General features: G+C 28.3%; 1 protein-coding gene across 1 annotated transcript; it reads right to left on the reverse strand.

The window, feature by feature from the left end:
- Window positions 1-5,198: 5,198 nt before the first annotated feature.
- LOC100252986 (probable 2-oxoglutarate-dependent dioxygenase SLC1) lies at window positions 5,199-7,235 on the reverse strand. The gene is made up of 4 exons (XM_002270631.4): window positions 6,759-7,235; window positions 6,365-6,612; window positions 5,880-6,222; window positions 5,199-5,672 (listed from the first exon to the last, which is right to left on the reverse strand). The coding sequence occupies exons 1-4, from the start codon at window positions 7,044-7,046 to the stop codon at window positions 5,427-5,429; spliced, it is 1,125 nt and encodes a 374-aa protein (XP_002270667.1). The 5' UTR covers window positions 7,047-7,235; the 3' UTR covers window positions 5,199-5,426.
- Window positions 7,236-21,153: the final 13,918 nt, after the last annotated feature.

Here is a 21,153-nt window from a genome sequence, read left to right on the forward strand (position 1 = left end):
CGATTTCCTTTTAGGATTTTTTTTTTTTATTTGGGATTTTTTTTAATGAAGAGACGATTTCCCTTTTGAAATATTTTTATTTTTATAATTTGGGATTTTAAAAAACAAATTTAAAAATATTAATTTTTTTAAAGAGACTATTTTCCCTTTGAATTTTTTTTTTTTTAATATTTGGGATTTTTTAATCTTGAAGAGACGAGTTACTTTTTTTTTTTTTTTAATATATATATTTTAAAAAAAATATATTTTTTTTTACATGGAACTCGTCTCTTCAAGAGACGAGTTCCCTTTGGAATTGTGTGTGTGTTTTTTTTTTTTTTTTTTTAATTTGGGATTTTTTTTTTAATATATATATTTTAAAAAATATATTTTTTTACTCGTCTCTTCAAGAGACGAGTTCCCTTTGGAATTTTTTTTTTTAATTTGGGATTTTTTAAAATAAAAAATATATTTTTTAAAAAATATTTTTTTTTACATGGAACTCGTCTCTTCACTTTGGAATTGTGTGTGTTTTTTTTTTTTTTTAATTTGGGATTTTTTTTTAATATATATATTTTTAAAAAAATATATATTTTTTTTAATATATATATATTTTTTTACATGGAACTCGTATCTTCAAGAGACGAGTTTCCTTTGGGATTTTTTTTTTTTTTTAAATTTGGGATTTTTTAAAATAAAAAATATATTTTTTAAAAAATATATTTTTTTTTACATGGAACTCGTCTCTTCAAGAGACGAGTTCCCTTTGGAATTGTGTGTTTTTTTTTTTTTTTTTTTTAATTTGGGATTTTTTTTTCTTAATATATATATTTTTAAAAAAATATATATTTTTTTACATGGAACTCGTCTCTTCAAGAGACGAGTTCCCTTTGGATTTTTTTTTTTTTTTAATTTGGGATTTTTTAAAATAAAAAATATATTTTTTAAAAAAAATATTTTTTTTTACATGGAACTCGTCTCTTCAAGAGACGAGTTCCCTTTGGAATTTTTTTATTTTTTTTTTTAATTTGGGATTTTTTAAAATAAAAAATATATTTTTAAAAAAAAATATTTTTTTTTACATGGAACTCGTCTCTTCAAGAGACGAGTTCCCTTTGGAATTTTTTTATTTTTTTTTTAATTTGGGATTTTTTAAAATAAAAAATATTTTTTTTTTTACATGGAACTCGTCTCTTCAAGAGACGAGTTCCCTTTGGAATTTTTTTTTTTTTTTAAATTTGGGATTTTTTAAAATAAAAAATATATTTTTTTTACATGGAACTCGTCTCTTCAAGAGACGAGTTCCCTTTTTGGAATTTTTTTTTTTTTTTTAATTTGGGATTTTTTTTTTAATATATATATTTTTAAAAAAATATATATTTTTTTTACATGGAACTCGTCTCTTCAAGAGACGAGTTCCCTTTGGAATTTTTTTTTTTTTTTTTTTAAATTTGGGATTTTTTAAAATAAAAAATATATTTTTTTTACATGGAACTCGTCTCTTGAAGAGACGAGTTCCCTTTTTGGAAATTTTTTTTTTTTTTTTTAATTTGGGATTTTTTTTTTAATATATATATTTTTAAAAAAATATATATTTTTTTTACATGGAACTCGTCTCTTCAAGAGACGAGTTCCCTTTGGATTTTTTTTTTTTTTTTTTGGATTTTTTAAAATAAAAAATATATTTTTAAAAAAAAATATTTTTTTTTACATGGAACTCGTCTCTTGAAGAGACGAGTTCCCTTTGGAATTTTTTTTTTAAAAAAATATATATTTTTTTTACAGGGAACTCGTCTCTTCAAGAGACGAGTTCCCTTTGGAATTTTTTTTTTTTTTTTTAAATTTGGGATTTTTTAAAATAAAAAATATATTTTTTAAAAAATATATTTTTTTTCCCTCGTCTCTTGAAATTTTATATTTAAAAAAAATATATTTTTTTTTAGATGAGAACTCGTCTGTTAGGAATTTTAAGGAATTGTTTTTTTTTTTTTTTTTTTTTTTTTAATATATATATATATATATATATATATATATATTTAAAAAAATATTTTTTTTTACATGGGAACTCGTCTCTTGAAGAGACGAGTTCCCTTTGGAATTAATTTTTTTTTTTTAATTTGGGAATTTTTTTTAATATATATATATTTTTAAAAAAATAATTTTTTTTTTACATGGAACTCGTCTCTCTTGAAGAGACGAGTTACCTTTGGAATTTTTTTTTTTTTAAATTTGGGATTTTTTAAAATAAAAAATATATTTTTTTTACATGAAGAGACGAGTTTCCTTTGGAATTGTGTTTTTTTTTTTTTTTTTTTTTTTTAATTTGGGATTTTTTTTTTAATATATATATTTTTATAAAAATATATATTTTTTTTACATGGAACTCGTCTCTTCAAGAGACGAGTTCCTTTGGAATTTTTTTTTTTTTTTAATTTGGGATTTTTTAAATTAAAAAATATATTTTTTAAAAACTATTTTTTTTTTTACATGGAACTCGTCTCTTCAAGAGACGAGTTCCCTTTGGAATTTTTTTTTTTTTTTAAATTTGGGATTTTTTAAAATAAAAAATATATATTTTTTTACATGGAACTCGTCTCTTCAAGAGACGAGTTCCCTTTTTGGAAATTTTTTTTTTTTTTTAAATTTGGGATTTTTTAAATTAAAAAATATATTTTTAAAAAAATATATATTTTTTTACATGGAACTCGTCTCTTGAAGAGACGAGTTCCCTTGAATAATTGTTTAGAATTTTTTTAAAATTATATATATATATTTTTTTTCATGGAACTCGTCTCTTCAAGAGACGAGTTTGCTTTTTTTTTACACACCCTCTCTCCTCTCTCCTCTCTCCTCTCTCCTCTCTCTCACCCTCTCTCCTCTCTCCTCTCTCCTCTTTCCTCTCTTCTTTCATGGAACTCGTCTCTTCAAGAGACGAGTTTGCTTTTTTTTTACTCACCCTCTCTCCTCTCTCCTATCTCCTCTCTCTCACCCTCTCTCCTCTTTCCTCTCTTCTCTCACCCTCTCTCCTCTCTCCTCTCTCCTCTTTCCTCTCTCCTCTCTCCTATGTGGCAAAAACTACCCTATATTTGTAATAACTTCTTCTATTACAGTAATTTAAGCATAACTTTTTAAAATTGCTGTACTATTGAGAAAAGTCCCTATACTAGAAGCCTTCAATTCTTTCCCCCCCAATACTCTTATTATAGTCCAATATATAGGCTCAGGCATCTTCGGATTTTCCAAGTTTGAGGTTCAATTCACACGGCTACTGGAGTCAATTAACAGATGATTGACCTTAGGGTAATAAAGACAATAACATTATTGTCTTCTTTTCAACAGCGGCTGTCTTTTCCGTTTTGTAAAATTTGCTTGTGCTGTGATTTAACTAAGCTTACTGTTGGGGAGAAAAATTGAGATTAACATGAGATTAAATAGTAATTCATAAATCAAATAAACTAGTTTTATATAATAAGAGAGTTGTAACGATTTACTCCCAATCATGTAAATATTGTTTGTTTTGAGCTCAATGAGACCTTATCAAATAAATTGGTTTATATAATAAGAGAGTTGTAACGACAAACTCTTAACAATATAGTTATTATATACTCTAGGCTTAATTGGATCTTGCGACTTTAAAATGTGTTTACAAGGTTAAAATTTTTTTTATACATATATAGTTTTAAGAACTTTTTTTTCCTATTCGTTGTAAAATATCATAATCAATCCCCTTACCCCAAATACAGACATAACGTCTTGGTTGCATTCCAATGCAAACTCCCACATTGAGGTCCCTTAAATGTAGATACAACGTTCTCGATGTATCCCAAAACAAATTCCCACATTAGAATAGGGGTCACATTTGATACAATTTGTAATGATTCAATTTTAATCGTGTAAATATTATTCACTTTGGGTTTAAAGGGACCTCACAACTTTAAAATGCATCTATAAGATTGAAAAAAACTTATACCCATGTTGATGTAAGATATACAAAAATATCCAATGATTTTTAATGGGCTTCTTCGTATGTATGATATCTAATACAAAACGAAGTTTCAACACCATCTTATTAGGAATGTTGGAGATTTAATTATGTCATATAAGTGAATTAATTTTATATTATTGGGTGTTTAAATTATTAATAATTACAAGTAAAGATATGCAATTTAATCGTTTGTGTTTGGCTGAATCTATAGGGCCTTCATGACTCAAGGGTGGACTCTTCAATTAAAGCTGGTAGCAAGTCATGGATCTATGCCTTCTGGCGTTTCAACTAACATCTCCATCATCTTCATCCTTTTGATTTTCATGGTCACGACCCACACTCAGTGTATTAGCCTGTTGGGATCCATCATTCAAACAACTCACAATTTCGGCTATATTCTGCTACCTCATTTATACTAAGACTCTTTGGTTCAGTGGAAGTTTAAATGCCTAAGACTCTTTGATTTGCGGAAGATTAAGGGAAAACAAATAAAGATGAAAATAACAGGGAAAGAAAAAGTTCTTATTTAGATATGATGAAAAAGTTGAGGTGTCATTTACAAATTCTGCTTAAGTCGGCTAACTAATCTCTACTCGATCTTTCAAAAATGTAAACCAACGTCAGACTTCAAAATAAAATTTGAAAAACAACTTAGAATTCGTTTGATAGTGATTCTAAAAAACTTTTAACATTCTTAATACTTGAAAATTTTTATCATTTAAGTGTTAAAAATATTAGAAACATTTTTTAGAATCATTTCTAAACGCACTCTTATTCACCTCCTCTCCATGTTTTCTATAAAGGGTTTTAAGAGCAAGCTCAAGTCCCCTTGACCGTCACCTACTATATATACATGCATCCAATATACTATTTGGGCAGATAAATTGAGAGTGGCCCGCCCCCCAAAAAAAAAAACTAAACTCATAATCTTTTCTGTTGGCTTGAGTAATTAAAAGGCTAAAAGCAAGAGGCGCCGCAAACACATGAAAATTGAAAATTTGCTGTGTGATTAAACAGTAGTATTGCAAACGTCATTGAGCTGTTTGTTTGGTGGGAAAATTCCCTAATATCCCTACATGGTAACAGCAGGTTTACAATAAATCCGTGGAGAAACAGTGTATACACGTAGATATTGCTTAGGATATGTGCTCCCATAATTTCGGGAGTGGCGTGTAAAGGACTGGTAGCTAGCAACATCATTTTGTAGTTAAAGAAGAGAAGCAAAACGACAATCTTGAAATAATTAAAATCAGGATGTACAATTAGAGTATGATAAGGAGCACAAACTTTAGTTTATCCGATCTCTTATTGAAGATATATATACATAATTTCCAAAATACAAACTAACTGCAAACTTTTCTACCATGCAATCAATTCATTACTGTTTAATTTGTTCAAAAAGTCAAAATGCATGCTTAATTATCCTTTTTTTTAGTGGATTAATGCATTGTTTACATGCCTCTTAAGTCAATTTCCTGGATTCCAGGAAATTCTTGCCCTTGGGTTCACAGGAGGAAATGTAGTCCAGGAAACTGGCGAAGTTTGTGTCCTTGTAACGCCTCGGATTGGTTTCATCGATGAGTTTTGGCGATGGCTGGACCGTCTTGTTGACGGGAAGACTGTGCAGGGAAGCAATGGAGATTCGGGAGTTGAGAGGATTAACCAAAACCCTATGAAGCACACTCTTGTATCTTCCATTGCTAAATATCTGTCAGCAAACCCAAGTTGATGAAATTTAATTAGATGCCTTTCCTTTACATGAAGGCAAAGCAGTAGTTTCCAAGTGGATATATATATGCACTGTTTGAAGGACACTCGAGGGAAGAAGACTGGTATGTATTAAATTCTATGAATAAACCGGGATGATAAACATAATTTAGAGTGAGTTTGATCGGTTTGATTAAGTACTACTAACCTCTAGATGGTCGCCGACATTAACTACGAATGAGTTAGGGATTGGTTCGACTGTTACCCATCTTCCATCATGCTGTATCTGGAGGCCCTTGACTTCATCTTGGAGAAGAAGTGTGAGGAAGCCATAGTCTGAATGTGGTGGCATGCCGAGGGTTAGGTCAGGTTCAGGGCAGGAAGGGTAGCAATTGACCACAATGAGTTGGCTTCCATCTTGGAATTCTTTTAAACTATCATATTCGTTGTTCTTTGTGGTGGCTTCCACCAATCCTAGGCTCTCTAGGATGGCCTCCGTGAGAGCTAGGTACAAGAATTTGGCTTGCTTGGAGTAATCAACAGCGCTTTGCCTGATTAAATAACGAAAATAATTTTTTTTAAAAATAATATAAGATACAGTTAGAAACAAATTAGTATTACTTGAAATTGGTTGGTAGGTAATCTCTAGCTGGCATATCCGAAGCATGGAAAGAAGCTTGAATGTGTCCTCACCTGAAGTCCACAGGCGAAGAGGGCCAAAATGGAAGAACACCTGAGAGGGGCTGGCAGCTTAGCTTCAAAAAATCTCTCCAGCAGAACACTCGATCCTTGTTCTGGTTAAAACTTGTTCCATACCTAACTGGGGCATACATATCAGTCGACATGTACTTGGATCTCTCCTCGAAAGGGAGCTCGAAAAATCTTTTACTCCCTTCAACCATGTTGAGGATAACTTCGCTTGGGATACCATGGTTTGTCAACTGCATCCATACAAACAAAAACCTCCCATCAGGGTTTACTGGTTTTACTTCCAGTTTTTGCAGGAACACATACATTAGTAAATGTTCAGTTTATATGGTTTATCTTGAGCTAGCCCTTAAACCGCATAATTAAAATCAAAGCTCACCTGAAAAAATCCATACTCCTCGCAAGCTTTGGCAAGGGTATTGAGAGCATGGGATCTGTTTGAGCCTTGCAGGTGAGCAAAATCAATGACGGGTAACTTGAGATTAGGGTTGCCACTTTGATTATCATCTCTGGTTAACCCAGGTCTGTCCGAGGCTGGCAATATGTACTTGTTGGGAACCCTGGTGATGCCACTGTCCCATAGGTGTTTCACTCCTTTCTGGTACTGGCTTTCTGGTTGGTCACCTTCCTTGTTGGCTTCGATTGCTGTGCTCATTGCAGGTGACATGGTAATACAAGAATCTAGCTGTAGGATATATGTGTGCGTGAGTGAGAGAGAGAGAGAGCGATAAAGAAAAAACGAATAAGAGTAAAAGAAGTGGTGTAGCAATAGGAGAGGGAAGTGAAGAAATGATGAAGAATAATGAGAGAATTGGTGTGGTGATCGTGAAGAAGAAAAGTGGTGTATTTATAGGAGAAATAACAAAATTAAAGCGAGCTGCAGTATCAAGTATTTGGGGGAGAAACCAGCTGTGGTTTTATGAGACTGCTTCTCCATTCCATTCCATGCAGCGGAACCGTTGACCAAGTAGAGTCAGCCCACGAGTTGGTGGTGCCCAGAAGTATCTTGGCGTCCTACATTTAGAAAATTTCAAAACCGAGTGCCTCCCTTGTCTTCTTCTTCTTCCTCTCTCAAAACTGAGTGACTCCCCTTGTCTTCTTCTTTCTCTCTCTCTCTCTCTCTCTCTCTCATTCTCCCTCATTACTTGATTTGCTTAAGTCTTTATCAATGTAGTGTTCAAAGTTTTTCCAAATTAATTATTTTCTAACCTTCTGCCTGTCAGGTTTGCCTAGAAAAATTAAGTATATAAAGTTTATGCGTACCATCATATTTATATTTTGTGAGAAAATGTTAATATGGCTGTGGTACATGTGACCATCGGTCCCATTGTTGTGATATCAAGGAAATGATCATATCACATAAATCTATTACTTAAAATCATACCACATTAATTATTTCTAAGAAAAAAAAGGAAGTCATCATCTAAGACATTTCATTTCATTTCACTGTTAATGTTAATATTTCCTTTGTAAAAAACAATGATTTTAAAAAAAAATTTAATCACATGAAAAAAATTTATATAATGCATAGAACATGCACACATTTTCTTTATCAATCGAATCCAAAGAAGCCAAAAAGGTGGAAAAACACCTTTTTCCTTCTAGTTTTAAATATTATTTTGAAGAAAAGTTAATCACTAAAACTTAAATAGTTATTAGGGAGGAAATTGAACACATTTTCCTTGTCCCAATATTATTTTGAAAAAACAAAAAATAAAAATTTGTTAAAGCTTTATTTAAGTTTTTTTATGTACAAAACAAAATTGAAGAGTCTATTATAATTATAAACTAAGGGTATATTTTACAATTGCTTTTAAGAATAGTTTTTTATTCTTTAGAACATAAAAATGAAAAAAAATATATTTGACAATAAAAAATTATTTTTTATTTTTTATTCTTAAGAATAAAAAATATGATATTTTTAGAGAACATTTTTTAGTTATTATTACTTGTTTTTTAAAAGTTTTTTTATAAAATAATTATATAAGTATATATAATGATTAAAAATAAAATACTATATATAAAAATGATTTTTAAAAATATTTAAAACAAGTTAAAAATATTTAGGTTCCTAAATAATTTTTTATTTTATAGAATATTAAAAAATAATTTTCAAAAATTGTTATTAAAAATTATTTTTGAAAAGAACTACCAAACGTAATAGTCCTTATAATGTCTTTATACAATTAGTTAAGGCTAATTAAATACTACTACAAATTTGTTGAAAATTATGTAATAAAAAAGAGACGTTCGTTGACCTCCAATGTTTGGAGAGGAATCTTAACCCTACTTTGATGATCATATTTCCATTATACCAATAGGAAACTTCATCTTGATATTGCTCCAAATTTAATATCTGCATCCTACAATTTTTGACTCCTAAATTATATACAGTCTTTCCCTCAAAATGAAAAATCTACAACAATGTTTTTTTCTGTCAACATTCTTCAAGGAAAATGGTGATTTCTATGGCATGTTAGAATGACATGTTTTATGACTTTTATTCAAAACAATAATTTCTATGGAAGTTTCCTTCCATAGAATTATATGTTTTATCACTTTTCTTCTTTTACAAAATAAAAAATATTCATACAAATTATTTAAAATCGATCAAATGTTGCATTTACATGTCATGAACTTTTTTTTTTGCGGATCAAATTCAATTGTGAAGTTGGAGGTAAGGTTATGAAAACCTAATTTGTTTGAATAAAAATTTAATAATCTAGAAGACTATATTTGATTCCATTTGTGGAGAAGGGAATGGAAAAAAAAAAAAAAAAAGAAAGAAAAGAAAATGACAAAAATATTGAACTTAAACCCAACATTTTTTTTCCCCTTATTCACTCCGAATCAATTTTAATACTTCGCCTTGATTCACTCCTAATCAATTTTAATACTTCCCGTATGAGTTGAAGAACTCCAAGTTAATGTATAAATTTGGTTAATATTTATCATAATTTTTTCTTTTTATTGTATTTTAAAAAATAAGAGAAAATTAAGTGGATATTTGATAAACCAACTTAACATAATTTAAGTCATTAAGTAAATTAATAGCTTGTTTGATAGTGATTTTACGAAACGTTTCTAACATTTCTAACATTTTAAAATTTTTGTCATTCAAGTGTTAAAAATGATAGAAACGTTTCCTAAAATTACTATTAAATATAGAGTACGTTTGATAATCATTTTAAGAAGTGTTTATAAACTTTTTAATATTTAAAATTTTTTATTTTTCAAGTAATAGAAATGTTAGAAAGATTTCCTAAAATCGCTACCAAACACATTTATAGTCTAAGAGTGGGTTTGAGAGTAATTCTAACAAATATTTTTAATATTTCTAATACTTGAATAATAAAAATTTTCAAGTATTAGAAATATTAAAAGCGTTTTTTAGAATCGTTGTTAAACGGGTTCTAAGTAAGGTTAGTAAAATAATATAATGATATGATTTAAATAAAAAATAACTTTAAGTAATAAGTAAAAATAATTAACTTATTTTTTAAGTTTATATATTCAGTTTATCTTTTTTATCCTCATTTATCTTAATTATTTTTATAATCTTTTTTATTACTCTACAACCTTTATTGGTACATAATTTCTATTTTTTTAATTATAATTTATAAGGATAAATATATCAATTTGATAATTTTAAAAAATAAATAAATAAATTTTATCAAACAATCTTTATATTTAAAATAAGAATTAAATAATAAATTTTAAATTAACAACTTAAATATAATTTAACTTAAAATCAAGTTAACTAATTAAGTAAGAGGTGTTAAGTTTTACTTAACACCCCGTAACTTTCTTCCTCTCATTGTTTTCTCAATCCAAAGTTTTACTTAACTTTGTGTCCTTAAGAGCCACAGTTCATGGGACTCATATAATTGTAAGATAAGTTATTTGAAAAATAGATGCATTTTTTAATTAACTACAATATTTCATTGCCTACAAATGTTTGAGAAAAAAATTAATTTAATCATTTCCAGAAGAGCACAAAAAGAAAAGAAAAAAAAAATTGAAAAATCCTATGCTTAATCCTTTTCATTATTTCCATATAATTTGTCTCATCACCTGGCAGCCAACTCATTTGCGCACTGCTTCCTCTCCAAAAAGAGCTCTCTGATCAAGGCATTAGATGCTTACAGAATGCCAGCTCATTAATTTGATTAAGGTCTAACGCAAATCTTTTTTAAAAGAAGAAATGAAAGGGAAAGGAAATTTAGGCTTTGACAAATGTGGCATCTGCCTTGGGATTAGGTATAGCATATGCTGCAAGAAACATAGCACAATTTGAATAGTTTTAAGAGGACATATGGGATTAATAAATATTTAAAAATTAAGTTAAAAGACAAAAATATTGGTTCAATAAGGTATTTTTCTTTAAAATAATTGGTAAGGTATGTTGTAAAGAATAATGTTGGGTATGTATACTGTCTTAGTCCTACTTCTTTCATTCCCACTTTTGAAACCCATAGAAAATTTATGTGAATCTAGACAACTTCTGTTTTTCAAACCAGGGTTATGGAGATGAATTTTTGAGATTTATTGACAATTTCAGCCACTTATTTCCATTTGTTGACATGGCTTTCTAATATACTTGGTTTTTTAAGTGATCATCAAATAGGATTTGACTCATCTCGACTTCAACATCCCTCGAGTTTCTTTGAGCCTTAATTTCACGTAAATGTATTTGAATGCTCCATCATTAATGATTTCATATATAATTTTAATCAAGTTGATAAATTGTTTCATCAATTTGATTTTTATCATATTATGTATGTTAAAAAACATAATATACATATTGAATCAAAATCCTATAAATTTAAAATTCTATGAAAATTAGAGCTAGGTTTGATGGAAGGTTATGAGTTCGAGTCGCTTTTTCGCAATTTGCATATTGAATTTTACAGAAAGTCATGAGTTCAAGTCATCTTTTCATAATTTATATATATATTACAGATTTTGATCCAAGATTCTAGTACTAGAAGACTAATGGTCAATCAATTAAGTAATAATAAACCATATCCATGTGCATGTTGGCAAAGGGGTAGAGGCACCAAGGAGGATACCAGTCTCCTAATTAGCCCAATGTATTCCAAGATGAATATCTACTAAGAGAAAGTTAACATATGACTAGATATATTAATGGCCTGGCTCTTGTCAAAAAATATTATAATAATTAATATATAAAATATATATATATACCCTTGAGGCTATGAACTCGTTTGAAAGATCTCAGCCAAGTATTAAATTATGAAATGACAGGTAGAGATTGCAGTGTCCCATGGTGGTTTGAGAAGGTGTGCTCATGAGCGTCTTGCAAGGTTTGTGACTATGATGTATATATATTTCCTTCTTACACAAACCCGTGTGCCCTAATTATAAAACAAAACAAAACAAGAGTCATCAAATGTTAAGCATGAGCACAGGCCACTGCCCAACCAACTCTTCAGTCTTCCCTTTAAATTAATTAAGGTAGACCCAATGGAAATGAGAGGGGTATAGTATTAATAAAAGTGTAGGTAAGAGTTTGTCTTTCTCAATTAATGTAAACCTATGAAAATGTAGGTAACAGGGTGGGGTTAGGGGTGATGGTGGTGGGGATGGCATCCTGGTCCACAGTATTTGGCCATTGCTCCAAGCTCCATCCATGCATGTTTGTCCTTTCTTCTCCATTCGATGCATGCTCTGGATCCACATCACTCTCCAACATTGTAAATGGTTTTTCTAACTCACATCTTCTTATTAATTTCTCATCTCTATCGATTGATTCATCTACTCCATCTTTTTTTGTCATCTTTGTCAAGCCATGCATGTAGTCCACTAATTTTCTTGACCATTCCTTAATTGTTTATATTAAATTTTTGAAACCCTAAACTTATTAGGAATATTTCTATATTAAAATTTAAAAAGTATGTTTGAGGAATAATTGTCTCTTAGCATATGTTTTTTTTTATTGGTGAAAATTCTTGTTTAGATTCTTCTCGTACGGTTGAATTTTCTTTTCCATAAGCACCTATGGACATAACAACATTACCTAATATATTTTTTTATTAAAATATATTTTTTTGAAAAATATTTTTTATTACAAGCTTATCAAATATATGTTTTAAATTAAAAAATATTTTATTTTCTTAACAATAAAAAAATATTTTTTTAAATAATTTCCAAACATGACACAAAATTATTTTCTAATCAAATAAGGAGGTTGAATATACAACAATAAGAAGTAATATTAGAAAATTATACTATCACATATTTTATTTTTATTTCATGATAACGAGGTTGTCATATACATTATTTCAAATCTAGTATTTCAAGAAAGAAGCAAATATTTTCGAGGTGATTGTAATTTTAACCTTTGAATGAGATTGAATGAAATCAACAAACACCATGGTAATCAAGCTCTCCCTTCATCCTTTCACATCCTCAATTTCCCACTTTCCTCCAACCTGGTAGGCTTAGGATTAGGGTTTCTAAGTTACACTCTTTCTCACTTCTGACATTGAGTCGACTCAATTCCAAGTCGATGAGCATTGAGTCTGCTGCAAACCTCAATGACCTCGTCTCCAATGACAGAAAAGCTGAAAACTCTAATAATCCGATATAGTACATGGTTTTCTAGTGAGACTTGATAAAAAAAAAAAAGATCATCATTACACAAGGTTTATGTTTCAATGTGTGCGATTTGAGCTTACAATGATGATAACCCATAACTATCAATTTTGTAACAAAAATTTATAAATTTCTATATTCTTTTTACGTTAAACAATTGACAATCTTATATATGAGAAAATATGTATTGGTAATAACATGAAAATGCCTTTTTTTTTCTTTATTTGTAATTTTTAAGAGAAGATGAATAAATACAAAGTAAAAATTATGACATAACTTGTAATGTTCGATGATAATAAAATTTAAGATATTATCTATTAGGGTATGAAGAACACACAGAGTTTATGAAGCTTTGCTAAAAATTGATTGGAATTGTTTGAAGATAAATAATGTTGTAATAATTTGTGTGATATCTTACATCAAATAAAGGAAAAAGTTTATGACATTATATAAGTATGAACTTCTTTTAACTATGTAGAAGTATTTTAAAACCATAAGGGCCCCTAGAACCAAAAGCGGATAATATCTACATGGTTGGGTGTGAGTTGTTTCAAATTGTGTTAGAGCCGATCCCCGACTCCGATGTGGGGGTTTGTTTGGACCTATAGGGGGTGTTTATCTGTTTGATCCTACAATTCCATGGGGTACAACGAGTACATTGGGTTTGTATGAAGGGATGGTTGTGATATCTAACTTCGGATATGAGAGAAAGTTTCTAGGACTATATGAATATGAGTTCCCTTTTGGGCCCAAAACTGATAATATTTACACGATAATTCCCAACCCCGGTGTGAGGGTTTGTTTAGCCCCATAAGGGGTGTTTTTATGTTTGGCCTCATAATCTAATGAGATACAACAAAGACGTTGTGTTTGTATGTGGAGGTGTTTATGATGTTTCACATTGAATAGGGGAGAAAGTTCCTAACACTATTTAAATGAGTTCTTTTAATCATATAGATTCATTTTAAAGCCGTGAAGACTCATGGGTAAAAAACAGACAATAACTATATGGTTGAGTGTGCGTCCTTGCAAAAGGTATTAGAGCCAATCATCAACCTCGATGTGGGGTTTGTTTGGCCCTATAGAGGATGTTTGTCTATTTGGCCTCACAATTTCATGAGATACAATAAAGATGTTGTGTTTATATGAATGAATGTTTGTGATATCCTACATTGGATAGAGAGAAAGTTTCTGACATTATATGATTAAGTATGAGTCTCTCTTAACCTTATATATGCTTTTTAAAAGCGTGAGGACCCCTTAAGTCCAAAACGAACAATAACTATACGGTTGAGTGCAGATCGTTATAATTTGTATGTTAATAAATGTGTGTGTATATATATATATATATATATATATATATATATATATATATATATATATACTAACAAATTTTTTCTTTTTCTTTTTTACTATTCATTGGGATATTTAAAATCATAAGTGCCCTTAGAGCCAAAAACAGATAATATCTACATGGTTGGGTGTGAGTTGTTTTAAATTGTGTCAGAGCCGATCCTCGACTCTGATGTGGGGGTTTATTTGGACCTACAGGGGGTGTTTATCTGTTAGACCCTACAATTCCATGGGGTACAACGAATACATTGTGTTTGTATGAAGGGATGTTAATAAATGTGTGTATATATATATATATATATATATACTAGCAAAGTTTTTTCTTTTTCTTTTTTACTATTCATTGGGATATTTATGAAAACTTATGTTATTTATAATAATTCAAGTTGTTCCTCATTATATCAATTTACTATTTAAAAGAAAAATTTTGAATAGCTTGAGATTTGATATGTTAACTAATGACCCATGCCTATTTGAATGGGAAAAAGATGAATAACTTGAAATTTGATCATATTGTAATACATCGTACTTGTAGTGTTTTTATATCGTAATATTAATATATTTTTGTTATAGCTGTGTAATCTAATCAATTGCATTATTCAAATCTTAATATTAATAATTGAAGCTCATTTTCGGTACTTTTGCCTCTAATTTTGTTGTAAGGACTTTTGAGGACTTTTTCCCTTTTTCTTACTATCCTTTGCTAGGCTTATCAAAATAGCCTACCCTTTAGATTACTTGTAATCTATAGTCCACCCTATGCGATGATTTTTTCAAAAGAGAATAATTCCTAATATTGTTATAGTTACAAAACAACCTAATTAGAAAATAGAAATATAATTTTTTTTAAAAAAATAAAAAAATTTAGTTGTTATTTTTACTTCTTTTTTTTTTAAATAGAAAAATAGATCAAGTAGTTAAAAATAAAACACTATATATAAAGTTTATTTTAAAAAATTATCTAGAAACATAGAAAATAAATTGACTTTTGTTATACATAACATCTTATAATTTTTTCCAAAAATTGTTCTAAAAAAGTGTTTTTGAGAACAATTTTGAGAAAACACTCCCCAATTTGTCAAATTTTCAATGAAATTAAATTTCATAAATGTTATAGTTTTGTTATTAAAAAATATTGATGGTAACACTTAAATCATAAAATTTGGATTAGACCCAATTTTTTTTATTTCCTAGATTTTTAAGAGCAAATATTGTAAAACAAATCTTATTTAATCATAATTACCAATTCAAAAAGTAATAAGGTTGTTTATTAAATAATAAATAATAAATTTAATAATATATAATTATTTTAATTATGATTAATTTATTTAATATAAAATATTTTTTATTTTTATACTATATATCAAGGTACAATTATATTGTAAAACATTTTATATTTGAAAAGCTCTTATAACAAATTTTATTTTCCACTATATTAAATTATTATTAATACTATATAATAAATACAAATTTATTATTGATTTATTTATTATCAAGAATATGAATTTATTTTTAACTTATTAATACTATAATAAACTTTTTTTTTTCAAATTCTTACTTGATAATATTTTTAGAGAAAAAAAAATTCTCAAATAATAAAATAATAAAATATAATAATAATAACAATAATAATAAAATATCTAAAAGGAAGGAAAACATCTATATGGAGGAGTCTAGTTGTTGATTGATTCGGATTACATGAGAGACATTTTTGGGAATAATTACTCATTAAAAAATGCATGTATGTTAAATTATTTTTAAATAAATAAAGATAATACTAATTTTAAAAATCTAAAGTTCTTTTTTCCACATATTTTTTGAATCAAATATCACTTTTCCTATTTAATTACTTTGAAAGAAAAAAAAAAGAATTGATACTCTTTCCCAAATTAAAATTCCAAAAATTAATAAATTAATTTTAGAAATATATAAATCCAAAGGTACACCACATCAAAGCAAATATTTTTAAAAATATTTAACATTTTCTTAGCAACCAAACATAGTTAAACACAAATTTTCTAACTAATTATAAAATTTTATTATGGTAATAACTTCTAATATTTTGGAATATTTGGAAATTATGCTAAATTGCTAGTTTTCAAATTAAAATAAACAGAAATATAATAACTAATTTTATAGATGTTTTAAAATGTAAAAATTTAAAAAAAATGATTCGACATTCAAATATGAATAAAAACAAACAATTGATCAATTAATAATATTCAAATACTAATAAAAAAACAAATAATATAAACATTTTGAAAGTGTTTTATAAATCAACTTAATGATCACTTTATATAATTTAACAATTTAATTTAAGTTATTGAGTAGATTAAATATATTTAATGAAATAATTTAATATCACAACTTAAAGTTAAAAACATCTTTAAATATTAAGTCAAAATAATTAACTTATTTTTAATCTTAAATCTTTTTTGCTTCATTTACTCATATCTAATGAGGGTCTATTTTTCAACCATGACTCCACATCTATACGACCAGGAAATTTTGAAAACTGATCCAGTAATTTTAAATTTTAAAGTTGTTTTTTGAAAAAACAACTTCAATATTTAAACTGAAATTGTTTCTTTAAAACACAACTTCTCATTGATGTCTAAAAAGTTTCCATCAATTTGAAAATAATTTTAAATTTATCATATTTCAAAGAAAAATATATTTTAAAAAAGCTTTTTGTGGATCCCGCATTTCGGCTCATGCGTTTCCCCACTCGATGGCAAGATCGATTTTTATTTTAAAAAATGATTTATTATATCCCATTTTGTAAATATCTTTCTCACACTCCTGGTTTTCAAATAAGTTTTTTTCTTGTTTTCTTAATTAGTTTCCCAATTTTCAAATTCTTCAAATATTTTTTTTTCTTTTTCAATTCTTCCATTTTTACCCTTAGCATTTTTTTTTGTTCCAAAAATTCCATTTTTAGTAAAATTGGTCGCCACTTTCTTTCCGGCAAACCACTTCCGAATTTTCTCTTATTCTCAAAATGTTTTAAAATAAGCAAAAATCAAATTTTGTAATTCTAAGTGATGGAATTTACAAAATTAATTCATGCAAAAATAAATTGGGCTTTGGTGGGGGCCCTACATCAAAGAATTTTCTTTAAAATAAAAAATCAATTTGAATGAATGGTGACATGTAATGACTTTGTACTCGATTTAGTAGCACGTGAGCTATGTTTTATGTCTATTATTTGTGCACTAACCTCACTTCTTGATAGCGCATTGAGGATCGTTGCCCAAGTACGTATTTACTCGCGTCTTAGTCATTCTTTGTGCATATTCAGACTCTCACATGTGCATGATCATTCAGGGTATTCGTTAATTTACTCATCAATTGTCATGATTGCTTCATTTTATTAGTAGATACCTGACTTTAGGGACTTAGAGGGGTGCTACGGTATTTATCGTACCTTCCCGATAAGTAACCTGACCTTTGAACCTGATCCGGTTTTTTCACAGCCCGCCTTTTCCAAAATAAGGAGTCACACTTAGGGTTTTCTTTATTATTTTGTTTACCATTTAAAAATAAAACTTAAATAAGTGGCGACTCTAAGTCATTTTTCTTAATAAATAAATCATTTTTCAAAATAAAATAAAAATCGAGCTCATCATCGAGTGGGAAACCCATGAGCCGAAAATGTGGGGTCCACACTTTTTTTTTTCTTTTTCTTTTTTCAAAATCCCTCTATATAATATTATATCTCGGGGTTAATACATGCCACGAACAAATTTCAGTTTTAAAGGTCAACTGCAATTAATTATTAAGTATAATTTGGATATAACTATAATATTTTCCTTTAAATAGAAAATAAAATTTTAGTTCACTAAATTTTAAAAATATCAAAATTATCCAATATTTTTAAAATATAGATCCAACGGTAAAAAATTAAATACATATATAGTGATACTAGTTATAACTTTCACTTTTCAACTTATTGTTGCATGCAGAATTTAAAAGCTATCTTAAATATGGCCATCATAATCATATGCTCATAGTTTTACCACTTGGCATGGCCTTGGTCTTATGCCATATTTTTGGGAAAAATTACTATGTTGATTATGAAAAATGTTATGGTACTTAGCAAAGTTTAAAGTTCAATATCTAGATGACATCGATATAGACTATTTAACAGAAGTCTAAGGAAATGAAAATAAAATATTATTAACAAAAACCACACACACGAACAAAAAATAAAAAATAAAAAAACACAAAAATTTTAATATAATTCGATGATCAATGAGATCCTTATGTTTACGAAATGTACTAACGTTTAACAATCCATTAGTCAAAAGAAAAAAAAAAGAGTTTATATGATGAAGCTCCCAAAAAAACCTTTCAATTGCAACTGGACTCTCTTATAAAACCCTAAAAAACATAATAATATTAAATATAAATGAGGATAAATTTATCATTCATTACATAAATATAAATAAATAAAAAATTCTAGAGGAGCTACCTCTTTAGCCTCAATGAGCTAATCAAATCAAGGAGTTCCCCATGAGCTTAATGGAGGACTCAACCGTCAATATCTTGAACGAAGTGTAATAAAACTTATTTAGACTTCATAATCCAACGAATATAATGATAAATACAAATGAAAAACTAGTATACAAATAATGGGGTTAAAAAATGTACATATCACTCCAACTGATTTTATGGTGATATTTAGAACTTATAGAAAAAGGGTAATGAAGACCTCATGCAATCACGTTGTGGTACGTGGTACTTGATGCATGGATCCAATGAATCAAAATGGCACACCTTCTCTTGATCTACGATATTATTACAGAAGAAATGATGTGTATCTTCTTCTTCCGGAAATGGGCCAAAATTCAAGAGGTGGTGTAGATGCCTCAAGCTGTTTCTATCAACTGGAGCTTAATAATGTCCATGATTTCCATTATCAACCTCCAAAATGGTCCTCCTTAACCTTGGTCCATAACCTATGCTAATGTCCAACATTAATCCCTCTTCTCCTGAAAACAACTAGCTAGAAATTGCAATGCCCACTTTACATTGAGTTCCATGCATCTGTCCCCTTCCGATTGAGAAATCAGGACCCTGTCATCTCTATAATACAGTATCCAGGAATAACAGCTACTGTAATGTTCTTCCTTATGGCGTGTAGCAACTTCCAGCCAAGTTTCTTCTCAAGTATTTCTGTCGACGCACTTGAATCCAAAGTCCTTCCCATCAAAGTCTAGCTGTCATGCAGCTTCGACTCTTGGGTCTCGTTCTTAACGTTATCACCATCAGTATAAATGACGACTTTGAATTCTATATATATCTTTCTTCCATCTCCATTCTCCAACCAAAAAATAATTTTTCTACCGACATTCACAGAATCATTCATCTAACTTTTTCTTGAAAATGATGTGCCCTTTGAGATGTATAAAATTCTTTGTAGAATAGAAAATGCGTACAGTGTATCTCGTCAAGGAGAAAATTAAAAAATCCAAGATTTCCCTCTTTCGCGTGAGTAGGGGGGTAGGACTCGGCCCACCCTATATTCGGTCACTCTCCCTTTCAATTATAACGCGATAACTTGACTCTCTCCACTCCCATCAACTGCTCTCCATCTCTCTCTTTCACCTACTTTTTATTTTTCAAAAGGAAAATGGAAATAAAAGAATAAATAAATTGGACGCATTTTAATTCCTCACCTAATCACACGTCCCCGTCTCATTTCGTACGTCACCAGGTTGACATTTTAGGACACTAACTACCTTGAAAGATACTGGGTAAAAAAAAAAATAGGCTTTTGCTAAAATTTAGAAAATATTTTTTAAATTTTTGTGATTTTATTAAAAGTATTTATTTATTTATTTATTTATTTTTTAAGAAAACACTACTTCTATTAAAAATATATTAATAAAAACACCATCAAATACATTGAATTATATTAATTTGTCAAATTATTACTAAATTAGATTTTTATGCAAGTTTTTATGTCGGTGTATAAATTATTTATTTAATTGTATATCTATTTTGGATGATTCCAAACTCTATTTCATATTTTAGTATGCCAAGGGCATTTTTGGGTAGGCAAATTGAGCCCAGATTGGAAGCTCAAGCCTAATGACTTTGAATATTTTTTTTAAGTCGACTGGAGGGTGGCTGCATAATTTTCAAGCCTTCTAGAGATTGACTTTGAACAGACTTACTAATTTCTTGCTATTATTTAAAAGCCCATCAACCATTAAAGTCTTCTATTTTTTCTTATAATTTTTTCATTAATATGCTTGATAAAATTAAAGCAAAGTTATTTTAAGGTATTTTCACTCATTTTAATATTTTAAAAGAAAATTAAGAAAAACACGGTATTTTAATGTGATTCGAGGACCAATATGATTTTCATGTTTTTCGAGTGTACTACCACTTAATAATATTCTAAAAAAAAGAATGAAGGATTACAATAGTAAAGCTTTAAAAGCAAAACTTTAAAACATAAAAATATTAAATATATAATAAAGATAAAATTGTTATTTATTATATAATTTATTTATTTATTTATTTAGGGGGTATTGGCCCCTTCAATCCCCATGAGTTAACGGAGCAATTTCATCCCCTAGTTCGGAGCAAAGTATAGCAAAACTTATTCAAACTGCACAATCCAATTTATTTGTATTTTTTCACTAAAATATTACTCTCTAATAGCATATGTAATAAATAAATTTTATATTACATTGACTAAATTAATTTGCAAATTATTATATAGAATTACATTATCTTAAAGTACATTATTATTTATTTTTCAAATAATTTAATTTTTTGGATTAAATTTT

The sequence above is a fragment of the Vitis vinifera genome, chromosome 13, assembly GCF_030704535.1.
Source record: "Vitis vinifera cultivar Pinot Noir 40024 chromosome 13, ASM3070453v1".
Classification (NCBI taxonomy): Eukaryota; Viridiplantae; Streptophyta; class Magnoliopsida; order Vitales; family Vitaceae; genus Vitis; species Vitis vinifera.